General features: G+C 47.0%; 1 protein-coding gene across 2 annotated transcripts in view; it reads left to right on the forward strand.

Annotated features, from left to right (window-relative positions):
• Window positions 1-12,744, forward strand: part of PLXNA4 (plexin A4) — a 403,695-nt gene that overhangs the window by 16,087 nt on the left and 374,864 nt on the right. For both annotated transcript variants that reach the window (XM_032202674.1, XM_032202682.1), the window contains exon 2: window positions 10,684-11,947. In XM_032202674.1, coding sequence (XP_032058565.1) covers window positions 10,769-11,947 — 1,179 coding nt within the window. In that variant the 5' untranslated portion in view covers window positions 10,684-10,768. The remainder of the gene's footprint in view (window positions 1-10,683; window positions 11,948-12,744) is intronic.

A 12,744-nucleotide genomic window follows, 5' to 3' on the forward strand; every position in this document is an offset into this window, starting at 1 on the left:
ACCCAGTTTTTTTTTTTTTTTTTTTTTTTTTCTCCCTCCTCCACTTCCAGCCTTCCCTTCCTTGTGTCAGAGCCTCCTCCTCTTGTGCTTGCCAGTTGGGTTAATTAAGCTGAGCTGCAGCATAACTCCATCAGGGAGCACAGAAGAGTTTTCCTTTGCTGCAGTGCTTAGCACCACAGCAGCCTCCAGCTGACACAGGGAATAAGTGTAGGGAAAACCTGCTTAGTCCCTTCATCCCCGATGTTGGGCATGTTTTACTCATCCTGTGGTGATAGCCCAAGCGCCATCTGATCCATCCTGGGAGCAGTGGCAAGGGCAAATCCTCTACCTGTGACTTATCGATTATTAGGTGCTGTAACCTGGTCAAATTCAGACACTTTCAGGCATATCCAGAAGATCCCCTTGACAGCAGGAGAGGACTCTCCCAATTATTATTACCTGCTCCAAAGCAAGGAATCTTTCCCGTAAGACAGTGGAAGGCATATAACCAAGGCCAAACACACACAAAAATATTGTTAACTTGCAAAAACTTTTCTCCTAATTTAGTTCTCAGAATTGCCCAAGCAATTGTGAATGCAACTTCCTCCAGAGATGTTAGCCCGAGGCAGACACCGAGCTGGGGAAATTGTCCACTGAGCGGTTAATGTCTGTCAAGGTAATGAGGACCTTAAATCCGAGTCCTGCTATAGAACATGGCAGGCAACCTGAGCTATAGGTGTTGCTGTTAATGCCTGGTGTAATTATGTATGCATACCTGCCCTGAACTGGGTGTAGAGAAATCGCCTAATTCTGTGCAAAAATAAATGCCTGCATGCTGTACAGGACACATTTGTGTATCCCCTTGCAAACGCAGCCTGGGTTTATGTATACGACATCAGCTCTCTTCTAATCTTCCTGTTAACAAACAGAGCAATGTGATTATCTTTTTTTTTGGCCTGTATTAACACAATCCTGTCTCTTGCCTAGATCAGATCCTGGCCATAGGTGCCCTGTCTAGCTCAGTGATATCTCGAGGCATAATTAGGAGCTAGTTATCCTGCAGCAACAGCTGGGCAGGGCTCTAAGAATAACTTCCCATTGGCCTATGTATGTCTTGGCAGCAGCTAGCTTGTCCTCTGCCTTGCAGCGAAAAAAGTCACTGGAAGAGAAAATTATGGACAAGTTTGAAATAGTTTGCTCGTGTTATTATTGTTGTTGTAGTTATTAATTTGGAAGAGGAGGAGTTGTGCTATTGATTCTCTGCTGAAAGTGCTGCTTGTGGTCTTCTTTTGTCTTCTTCCCAGCCTGTAAAATGAGGTTTTATGGGACTGTGGTGGTACTGACTTCAGGGATGGATGTCTAACTGCTGTTTTTTCTTTTTTGTTCTTCCCTTGCTCCCTCCCCCCCCCCCAAATGATCACAAAGCTGCTGCTTATCAGGGCCGTGTCCACACCGCCTCATTACAGCTATCAGCAGAACAAGTAGTCAATCCCCCTTGCTGCTGCTGGGCTTGAAATTGTGTCTCAGCTGGAGGTCTCTGCTAGAGCAAGCATCGGGCTCTCCATCAGAGCCTTGCCACTTTGTTTCCCTTCTGGATCGGGTGACATCTCAAAAAGCTCCAAGTCAAGTGGGGACGGAAGGTTTTAGCCAAAGCACTCTGAGGGGAAGTCCTCTGAAAGGACATCTCTCGTTTGGGCTCATCTTAGATATTTTTTTCTCAGGGGGAATCTTTGAACACAGAAGCTGCACTGAGCAGTGCTTTGCTTAGAACTTAACAAGAAGTTCTCTTCTGGCAGTACAGTTGCAATTTATAAACAATTTTAATGTAGTTTTTATTACTTTTGCTAAGGAGGACCAAGTAAAGCATGCAGTAGATTAATATTGTTCAGAAAGTATCTATTTCCCACTGTAGTTTTCCATTTGTAAAGATGAAGTTATGTTTTGTAGCAATCTCAGAAGACACCTGGAATTTGGAGATGGTGAACTTTGGGGCAGAAATATGGAATTGGCAGACTTCTGAGATCTCTTAACAACATCTTTTCAAGCCCACAGGGCCAGAAAAAAAATAGGATACTTTAAAGTGGAATGAAGTAAAGACTTTACACACACAAGTTTCCCAGAGGAGCTGCGGCTGCCCCATCTCTGGCAGTGCCCAAGGCCAGGCTGGATGGGGCTGGGGGGAGCCTGGGCTGGTGGGAGGTGTCCCTGCCATGGCAGGGGCTGGGATGAGATCACATTTAAGGTTTCTTCCAACCCAAACCATTCTTTGATTCATGAGGTTATGAACTAATGAGTTTGGGACCTAATTGCCCTAGGTGTTACAGAAGCATGGAAGAAGACTGTCCCTCATGTGACCTGCTCAGGGGCTGAAGGACGGAACAGATGGTGGAAGAGCTGTCACGTTAAAGGCAGAGTGATAAAATCAATGGCTTGTGTCTGCCCAGGAGGTTCATGGGGGCACTAAGACTTACCCAGATGCATTTCTGAATTTGGTCAGAATTAGTATGACACAAGAAGTCTGATATTTTTTTCCATGATCCCCAGTACGGACGTCACCATAAAAATATCGCTAATGGCTTCAGTAAACCAAAGCTTTTATTTAGGATCAGAAGGGAAAATGCCAGTCAGCACTGCTTCTTCCCGCTAGTGATAATGTGTGTGTTGGACTCAGGAGCTGGCTGAGATGTGAGATGGTCCAGCCATCCCTGCTTTATGGGACTGTACTCACTAATCCCTGTCCTTAGCCTTTCACGTGGGAAGATGAGGCTGAAGGATTTGCTGCCTCAGATCTTTCTTTCCACTGACCCTCTCCACGGCCAGGGGCTGGTGCTCCAAAACAGTTTGGATACCTGCCACAGAATGAAAGGAGGAAATTTTATGCTGAATAAAGCATTACGGGAGTTTCTGTTCTTGCCTGTGCTGCAAACCCTGTGTCACTGAAGAGAAATCACCGTCCCTCTCTCTGTTCCTTCCCAGCAATACAGGACCGTTAATGGCATTTTCTTTCTGTTCCTGCTCCTGCTGTGTGTTCAGCCTATTTCTCAGCGTAAGGTTTTTTGCAGGATTGATGGTCCTTACTCCAGAGGATCCTGGATCTCGGCGAGTACCCTTGCTCTGCATTAATCATTTTAAGCTGGGCAATTTTGCAGTCATTATATGAGTGAGCATCTCTGAGCCATCAAGCACAGGTAACTGGTTATTGAGGCTCATCCTGTTTGCAGAAAGTCTGATCCTACCCAGCAAATACACTGGATCTTTGTCCCGCTTAATTTCCAAGCTTTATTCCCCATCATGGTATCATTTTTGATTTTTCCCATCCTACTGCTTTTACCCTATGCTTCTCAGGCTGCTCTGCTCCAGCTGCCTTTTGAATATGTAGTAAAATCGCAGGCTTTGAAGATTGGGGATTCTCTCCTGGCTTCTTTGCAAGTGGTTTCTGCAGCTCCAAATATAGATCTCGGTGCTCCAGCAAGCAGTAGATCAAGGTTTAAAGGTTTTGTTTTTCCTGCAAGCCCCATGTTTTATCCTTGCTGGTGCCTCATGTAGATCTAGAGAGTGAAATAGCCAGGGATCACAAAGTCACTGTGAATTTGGAGTTGTTCTCTGTGCCAGGCTTTCAGGAGACAGCTGAAGTATGGTCTCTGTCTTATGAGATTTGGCTCTTCATGGATTTATACAGTGCTAATTACAAGACTTCAGCCTGAGAGAGAGGAATTGTGTCTCACAGATCTTCCTAAGATTGCAAAGCAGGGGGAAACATCCACCCACTGGCATTCAATGCAACAGAAACTGTGTTCTGCAGCCTCTGCCAAAAACAAAATAGCTGCCTGCTGGCTCAGGGGAGAACCTGAGGTCTGAGCCCCTTGTGCAAGGTTTTAGGGGTCACTTCTGGACTAGGTCCAGAAAATTTTAAGGCTTCATTTGAGCACCTTTCAGAGCCCCCGAGGCCTTAAAGGGAATTTGTGAGTGTAGGTGCAGCCTGCGAGGAAGACAATGTCATTTTCTTCATGGCTGTCCTACAATGATGTACTTGATACACCAGCCGGGAAAACCTGCTGGGATGAAACCCAGTTCATTTGCTTTTCCATATGCATCATGCCTTTAGGGGCAGGGGCTGTGGTTATTACTCTTTGTGTCTAAAGTCACAATTCGATTGGGGTCTTCTGAGCTGCAAGTGCCATTTAATTTCTTGGCCATTGCCATCCCCGTGAGAGCTGCACCTCAGTGACATACAGTAGAAAAACATTTTGTAGTGGGGCAAGCAAAACTCCAGGAGTGTACGGTGGCTTTCTCAGGAGAGAAGAATGAGAATTTGAGGCAGAAATTAACCTGTCACTCTGCATTTTGGCATTCTCCACTTTTCTTGGTGCTTTGGACCTATATGTTGTAATAAAGATGTTCCTCAGACTGGGATCAACAAAGTAAGGCACTGTTGTGACATGGTGTGCTTTTTCTACAATTCTTTGATGGTTTGGGGTGTTCCCCAGTGCTGTGATAAGTAATACTTTTAATAGATGTCCTCAGAATAATTTTGGGAGACTGGGAAATAGTAACCTGTATTGTGGCAGGGGAAACACACCCATGGAGACTCACAGGCAAGCCTGCTCCAGAAAACAGAGTTTAACCCCGGTCTCTGGATTTGTAGGTCATTTCCATGACCTCAAAACTCCATTCTTTTTTCTGTGGCACCGACTATTTGTGTTCTTTCACTCGAGTCTCTGTGTAAGTAAATTCCTGGAGGAACCAAGAAATCATTACAAGCCTCTCCCGTCTCCCTTCCAAGCACAAAGGAGCGCAGCTCTGACCTGATTTTGCTGGTAGGAAACCAAGTCTGAAACGCAGGGAGAAACAGCATCCACATGCAGTTTTCTCAGACGGTGAATCAGGAAGAAAGGAATAAAAGTCCCACTCATGGCAAATGTTAATCCTCTCACTTAATACGCTCCTGGCAGATGCACAGGTAACAAGGTGATGGGCACCCTCCGAGTGCCTGAATGGAATAATCTGTGTGATGAGTGAAAGCCACGTTGTGTCGCCGGGGCTTAAGTGCCTTGCAAACAACCCGTTGCTGAAATTAATCTCTCTATTTGGGACAAGCTGCAGCTTGTGCTGGGATCTGTTCATTGTGGTGAGCTCCAAAGAAAAGATGCTCTGGTGCTGGGTGCCCTCAAAGAGAGACTTGCTTCTACTTTGCAAAAAGGCATCAGACAGGTTGTAAGTTCAGGGAGAAAGGATTTAGCTGAAGTTAGAAGCCGGCCTTTGTCGGGGGAGTTGTTGACAATGTGTCTGTATGGGTTTTCTTGCCATGCCGGCTCCCAAAGAAAAGCGCCTATCCATGGTAATCAGGGTTTATTAAAGGAAGCCAGGAAAAAAAAAATCTTTAGCTGAGATTAAAGGGATTGTGTAGCTGCACTTGGTGCTGAATTGCTGTGTGCTGGCTCCATGGCTGGACGTCTGCCTTGTCAGCATCTGTGCGTGGCCTCCCGTGTCCCAGCAAATGAATAGCTGTGCCTGAGCAGAGCAAAAGCAAACAGAGGAGTGTGCTGCCTGATTAATGCTGGGCTTCATTAACCGCTGAGCCTGTGCTCTTGGCATTGCTCTGGGTGCTGTTGGCTTCCTCCTAACTAGGTGCTCCCTGGTGAAGAACCCATTGGGGTCCATCTGAGCCTGCTCCACCATGTACTGGGACCGTGGGGTGGTGCTGGACCTGCTCTGCAGGAGGGGGTGGTGGATTTGTTCCCCTCCTGGAGCTGTTTTTGGGCCTGTTTTTGTCCTCTTCTAGGTTTAAATGTGTGTTTTGCTCTGAGTCCCTGGCTGGAGCTGGACCCAGAGTAGTTTTTTTTCCATGGCTCTTTGCAGCCAGGCTCTCATGTGTGGCTGTTCTCAGGAAATGTTGCTGCTGACCTTGTGGTGTCCCTGCTGCAGAAGGCACTGATGGCAGGGGACTTGGTGATTTGGATCTGTCTGCCACCTCTGGTGGCAGGAGGCTTGTGTGTGTGTGGACCAAACGGTGAGATGCTGCTGTCTCCCATCAGCACCCAGGGACACGTTCCCCTTTGGAGCTGTAATTGCAGTGGGGTGAATTTGTGGTGGTCTCTAATAGAGGGACGTGAGCGTGGCTTTTATGAGATTGACATCAAAACCGAATGTCCCACATCTCTTTCCCTTCTCTCTATATTCTTCTACCCAAGTCCTTCTCTCTCTCACTGCACAGACCAGTCCTTTGTGTTCTCTTTACTCCTGCTTTATTCCTACTTCCTCAGACATAGCACATAGTCCTTTTTGACTTTCTCCCCTTGAAACTGGCTAGGTTTTGAGGATATATTCAGCACCCTCTACCTTTCCCATCTAATAACAACCACCAGTTGATTTAAAAGAAGCTAGGAAAGTTTCTTCCCCTTAGGGTTTTTTGCAACCATTTTTTTTTTTCTTGTCCAGGGCCCATAGGGTTGCATGTCATAGAGTCTTGGGATCGTTTGCTAGAGGGGTCAGAGCAAGACCAACCTGTGTTCTTTTACTCACTAGTCTCCAACTTTTGCTGGAAATGGTCAACAACAGCAATCAAGTAACAGTGCTCTAGGGTGGCACCATAACTTGCTGTCCTTGAGGAAAAAACAAGTTTTTAAACCAAATTGTGCAAAAACAAGGAGTGTTACGGGCAATGTGTCATTTGCAAGCCATAGAGTGGAGACCCTAGTTCTACATGCAGGAGGGTGGTGTGAGACCTTTGGGAGAGCTGACTCAAAAACCATCCGCTGATATACCTGGTGCTGAGCATGGATGGAGCCTTGTCTGAACCAGATGGATTTGGGAGGAGGCTTCCTCTGTGCCACCTTCATGTCCAATCTAGGTTCACACCTGGTGTAGCTCCTCTTCTGGATAAAAGAATAATATCTTCCTTCAGGACTGCTGAATGTCATGAAGGTTGTGTAGCATCACTTCCTTAGCATGGTTAAAGAAGGAGGCAATTTCTCTGCCCTTTCATGCGCTGGAGAGATGAAGATATTCACCTGGGAGACCCAATCTCAAAGGAAAACTTGTAGGGCATTGTTATGGCCCATTGCATCCCCTCAGCACAGCTGCTGCATGTGAAGAGTCCAGCAGAGCAGAGGGGCAGCCGTTCCTGATAGATGGAGAAAAAGGAGGGCTGTTTTCTACCAAAACATCATTTGCTACACATCCCTGGGGCTGTAGAAGCTGTGTGACCTTTCCAGGGACCTTGAATGTGTTGCTGAAGAGGCTGCTGTGGCAGGAGCCACGTAGCTCTGCTCAGAAGGACAGTCTGGTCTCACACAGGAGCCCTGCACTGGGTCGTGGCATCTCTGTCAGCCACGTTTTGTGGGGGGGGAGGAGAGGGAATGTGGTCAGTGTGGGGTGGTGGTTTGGGTTTATTTTGGGAATGCCGAGATCAGAGCCTAAGCCAAACCTCACTGCCTGCTCAGTTTGGCCTTTTGTTTATTTTTCTTATAACTTAATTAGACTGTTGACGACTGAGCAGCTTAAAAGACTGGGTATGTTTATGGCACTGCATTATTTGTCTTCCCAGCTGCTATGATTTCCCACTATCCAAATGTGAGCAATAAAAAGACATGCATAAAACCCCCTTCTTCTTGGTGCATCCTCTAAGGACTAGTGCAAACCCTGCTCTATTCTGCAGGCTAAACAACCAATCCTCCTTGCCTCTGCCCTCTGCTGTTATTTAATAATTAAGCCAAATTATAAATGATAGCCCTGAGAGGCCCAAGTACCGACTGGGACTCCAGGATGCAGGAATAAAAAAGTGAGCAGACGGGTGAGAAGGGAAACGCCAGAAGTGTTCAAAGAGAAAAACCTTCCTCCTAAGGTCTCTCAGACTGCTGGTGGAAGATATCAAGATAGCTCCGGGCTCCCTCCTTCCTTCTGAAAGGCTGCTTCTGGGCTTGCTTGGTGGCTGTCAGTGCTGGTAAAATGTCTAGGCTTTTCCCACTGCAGGTGAATAACTTTTTCCCTGGAGATTCGCTGTTTTCGAAGTGTCCTTGTCTGCTGCAAAAGGGATTCCTCACCTAACCTTCCTGGGGTCACTATAGTTTCCAGACCAAATTTGCTGTCATTACCTGGAGGAAGGTTTCCCTCACCTCCCTCTCCCCCTGTAAGTGACAGGCACATCTCAAAGTTGGTCACAATTCTCACTTGGTTGGGCCTCGAAGATTTCACATCTCGAGCGCATCTCCTCTTAAGTTGAGTTGACTGTTTATTTTAAAGGGGATATTTCCTCCTGTTGATATAACTCAGTTTTTGGGCTCTGTAACAATCTTTGGGCAGACAGCTCCTGTTGCAGAAGAGGGGTTTTTGGTTGCCTCTTCAGTCTCGGGGTCACGGCAGTTCCCATTTCCCTGTCCTGCAGCTGTGCTGACTCTGCAGGGCTAAGAGGAGCAAAATACGGTAAAATAGAGGGGTAAAATAGCTATCTTTTTTGTACTTCAAAACAATAATTTCTTTCTAGACCTGCCTAGTGCCTGATCAAACCAGTGTCTCTTAGAAATATGGATCATAAGTCATAAGCGAAGGGAGCTGGTGTTCAGGGTCGCCACGTGATGTTTCTGAACACAGGACTCAAACAGGGACAGCTTCCCTCTTCTGCCGCTCTCTCAAGGATGGCCTCTTTTGAAAGAGGAATGCTTGTGTAGGAGAGCTCAACCCATCACTGTTCTATCTATCATAATAAAGGTTATTAAAAACCTACGTGACTGGCCTGCGTATTCCTGTAGAGCAAATCCTCTCCAGCTCGCAAGACAGTCTTGCGAACTCTGCAGTATAAGCTTGATTTTATTAAATATTTGCTTGACCAGAAAGGCAAAGCAGAGCAGGATAAACATGCCTAAAGTAAATGTGAAATGACCTTTGGCTGTCATCTATCCAATGCCTGCGGCTGCTGTGGTAGGGAGGGCAGTGGGAGGTGAAGGTGATCATACAGCTGCTTTGAAATTCTGCCTCCTGTGAGAACTTTGAAATATTTGGGGTGGCATGAAAGTGGTGGATGCTCTGGAAGCCCAGACTTACCCTTTCCACTATCAGATCTAATCAGTCTGCAGGTCAAAAGAAGATAGGATTTATTCTCTTTGTTATTCCTTGAAGGAAAATTTTCAGTTCCGCTGGCGCTGGCAGAGTTGCACAGATTTGAAAGAGCTGTGAATGCCAGACCGGTGTCACTACCACCCCTTCCTCCCTGCTGGGATTTGCAAACAGTGATTTTCCCTTGTCTCCTCCTTGCACAGGGCTTGCTGTCATCACCTTTGCTCAGCAAGTTACACCCCTGTTTTCAGCAAAAGCTCTCTGTGAGAAATGGGAGGACACTGGCCTGCAGAAGTGCACCCAAATCACAAAGATCTCTGAGGCTGGGGGTTGACTTGTTTTCTTTTTAAAAGCAAGAAGAATTCTGTGCAATTCTGATATGGATGTTAAAGAGGGAGGGAGGGAGGGAAGACCCATGTGCTCTAGCCTGGCCACCTGTAACAAGGGTTGTGCAGTCAGCACTTAGCAAAGAGCTTGGCTGGCAGGACCCAAGGTGGCAGGACTCCATCCTCCAGGTGCTCTGTGGGGCCATACAAGGCCAAATTTTCTCTTGGTACAGAAGCAACCATGAAAAGGAGGAGGAGGAACAGGGAGCATGTGGATGTCTTGAATGGGATGATGTATTTCCAAGGCACAAGGATGGGGTGTTGGTGATACACTCACCAAATTAGAGCAGCTGTTCGAAGTCCATGTAGCTTTCACCACCCCAGTTAAAACCTGGGTGATTTTAAGAGACTGAGTGGAGCAAGAAAGCTCCTTTAGACTTTATTATTGCTAATAATGAAGCCTTTAGACTTTATTATTGCTAATAATTAGGCAGCCCCTTTATTCTCTCTCCTCCAAATTGCCCAGCAGAACTCTCTTTTAGACAATGCTGTCTTGGCTGTGCAGTGGGTGAAGAGCAGTCTTGTGGTGATGGCCCAAGGGAGGGAGGGGACCTGGTACTCAGTTTGCTTTGTGCTTGGCTGTGTGCCCTTCGTAGATGTGGCTCTGAAGGCTGGCAAACCGCAGCTCCTACATCTGTACTCCAAGCTGGGCTGGCATGTGGCAGCTTTGATCTGGTAGCCACAGAGAGCCTGTTCAAACAGGCCTGTTCTGAACCAGCGTCTCCCTGAAAGGATGCTAATGTCAGACCAGAGCTGGTTTCTTCCTGGCAAACTTGAAGAGCTGCAAAAGAGCTCAGCATCCATCTGGACTTGTCCCTGTAGGCAGGTCCCTGACCTTCTCCAGAATTCAGTCCCTCTTCCAGAAGAGCAGGAGAATAATCCTTCTCCCGTCCTGTCTTATCAAATACACAACTGGGTCAAAGTTGGCAGTGCAAACAGTAATGTTGCTTGATGATTCTACCATTAGCCTTCTGCACCGCTCTGGCTTCCAGTGAATTCCTGTGCTGCACCATGGGGCACACGTGTGTGTAGCAGAGGTTAAGAGGGCACTGATTTGTTATTCTGCTATGTGATTTCTGCTCTTTCTACCAGGATCTTTTCTTTCAGGAGGGCTCCCTTTGTGCTGGCTGTAAGTAGAGAGCTCAGAGACGAGAAAAGGAGGATTAGCAATTAAATATGCTCTGATGATGGCATGGTTGTGAAGGAGGGAGGAGGAAGGAATACTCCATAGTAACGTACTTTTGTTTTCTTTTCTCTTTGCTTGTAGGACAAAATCTGCCAGGGAATTGGTGTTTTGAAGACACTTACAGCTTTCAGTCTTTGTTCCCTTGGGAATACAAATCTTTCTAAACATGTCACCAGCCATGTGGAAGTGGACTTGCCTGATTTCTCACCTCCTGTTATCTGCCACGGTGTCGCCTCTTGGTAGGCAGCAGCCACCCCTCCCAAAGAGGCCCTTCATCACTTTCACCGGAGACCAAGCAGAGGGGAACTTCAACCACTTGGTTGTTGATGAAAGAACTGGGCACATTTACCTGGGAGCTGTCAACAGGATCTACAAACTCTCCAGTGACCTGAAGGTCCTGGTGACCCACCAGACTGGTCCCGATGAAGATAATCCCAAGTGTTATCCTCCCAGGATAGTCCAAACCTGCAATGAACCCTTGACACCCACTAACAACATCAACAAAATGCTCCTCATAGACTACAAGGAGAATCGATTGATAGCCTGTGGGAGCCTTTACCAGGGCATTTGTAAGCTTTTGAGGCTGGATGACCTCTTCAAGCTGGGCGAGCCCTTCCACAAGAAGGAGCATTACCTCTCCGGTGTCAACGAGAGCGGCTCTGTTTTTGGAGTCATCGTTTCTTATAGCAACATGGATGACAAGTTGTTCATTGCCACTGCTGTGGATGGCAAGCCTGAGTATTTCCCCACTATTTCCAGCAGAAAGCTAACCAAGAACTCTGAGGCAGATGGGATGTTTGCATACGTTTTCCACGATGAGTTTGTGGCCTCCATGATTAAAATCCCCTCAGACACCTTTACCATCATACCTGACTTTGATATCTACTACATCTATGGCTTCAGCAGCGGAAACTTTGTCTATTTCCTAACTCTGCAGCCTGAGATGATCTCACCACCTGGCTCCACCACAAAGGAGCAGGTCTATACCTCTAAGCTGGTCCGTTTGTGCAAGGAGGACACAGCTTTTAACTCCTATGTCGAGGTGCCCATTGGTTGTGAGAAGAATGGGGTTGAGTACCGGTTGCTCCAGGCGGCCTACTTGTCCAAGGCTGGAGCCATTTTGGCGAGGTCTTTGGGTGTAGGCCCTGAGGATGATATCCTCTTCACAGTCTTCTCCAAGGGGCAGAAAAGGAAGATGAAGTCCTTGGATGAGTCCGCTCTTTGCATCTTTGTCCTGAAAAAGATCAACGATCGCATCAAGGACAGGCTGCAGTCCTGCTACAGGGGAGAGGGGACGTTAGATCTGGCCTGGCTCAAAGTCAAGGATATTCCCTGTAGCAGTGCGGTAAGTCAAGCCTCTACCCACCCGAGTTTAACCTCCTCATGTGCTCACAGAGCTTAAAGTGTGGCTCAGTGGCTAGAGCGAGGAACTGAAGCTGCCTTGTCCCAGTCCTGGCTCTGCCTCTGGCTCACCAGACCACCTACTTTAACCACTCCATGCCTCAGTTTGCCATGGAAGAGCTGGGGAATGTATCACTTTCTGACCTTCCCAGCAATCTTATGTTTTTTGACAGATTATGCTAAGGGACCTTAAAATCTTTAGGAGGAATTGGTCTGTTGTTGCTATTTCACTGTGCAATTCATCAGGGGTGAAATCACGTTTCCTTCTGCAGTTTTGGCTCAAGCCTAAACCGAAACAGTACTTAGATAAAGTCAGCTGCTTGTGCTGGTTTCTGTGTCTGATGGTGGAATTTTATCTCTCTGGGCTAGAGTTGGAGCAGGATTTGTTCCCGGAGCTTTGTGAAGCCAGGGCTTCATTTCTTCTGTGTCTGAGGAGCGCTGGTCATTAACCATCAAAGTCCCTCGTCTTCCTGTTTCTAGCCAGCTCTGCAGTGTCTGTGCACTGAAAAATTAAGGCCTGGCTACAGATCAAGGATTAAATGCTGCAAGATTGAAGTGCAGGTCTGGGGAAGAGGTTGGTCTACCTGACCTACAAATGGTCTTAAGAAATTGTCTTGGTTTATTCCACCAGTTCAGTGAAGTGTCATTGCGGAAATCTGCCTCAGCCCCGGCAGTATGCGGCTGGCTTTGATACCATGCGCAGAAATCAGCATTATAGCCGGCACTGCACCCCGGCTGCTG

The sequence above is a fragment of the Aythya fuligula genome, chromosome 1 (assembly GCF_009819795.1).
Source record: "Aythya fuligula isolate bAytFul2 chromosome 1, bAytFul2.pri, whole genome shotgun sequence".
Taxonomy (NCBI): Eukaryota; Metazoa; Chordata; class Aves; order Anseriformes; family Anatidae; genus Aythya; species Aythya fuligula.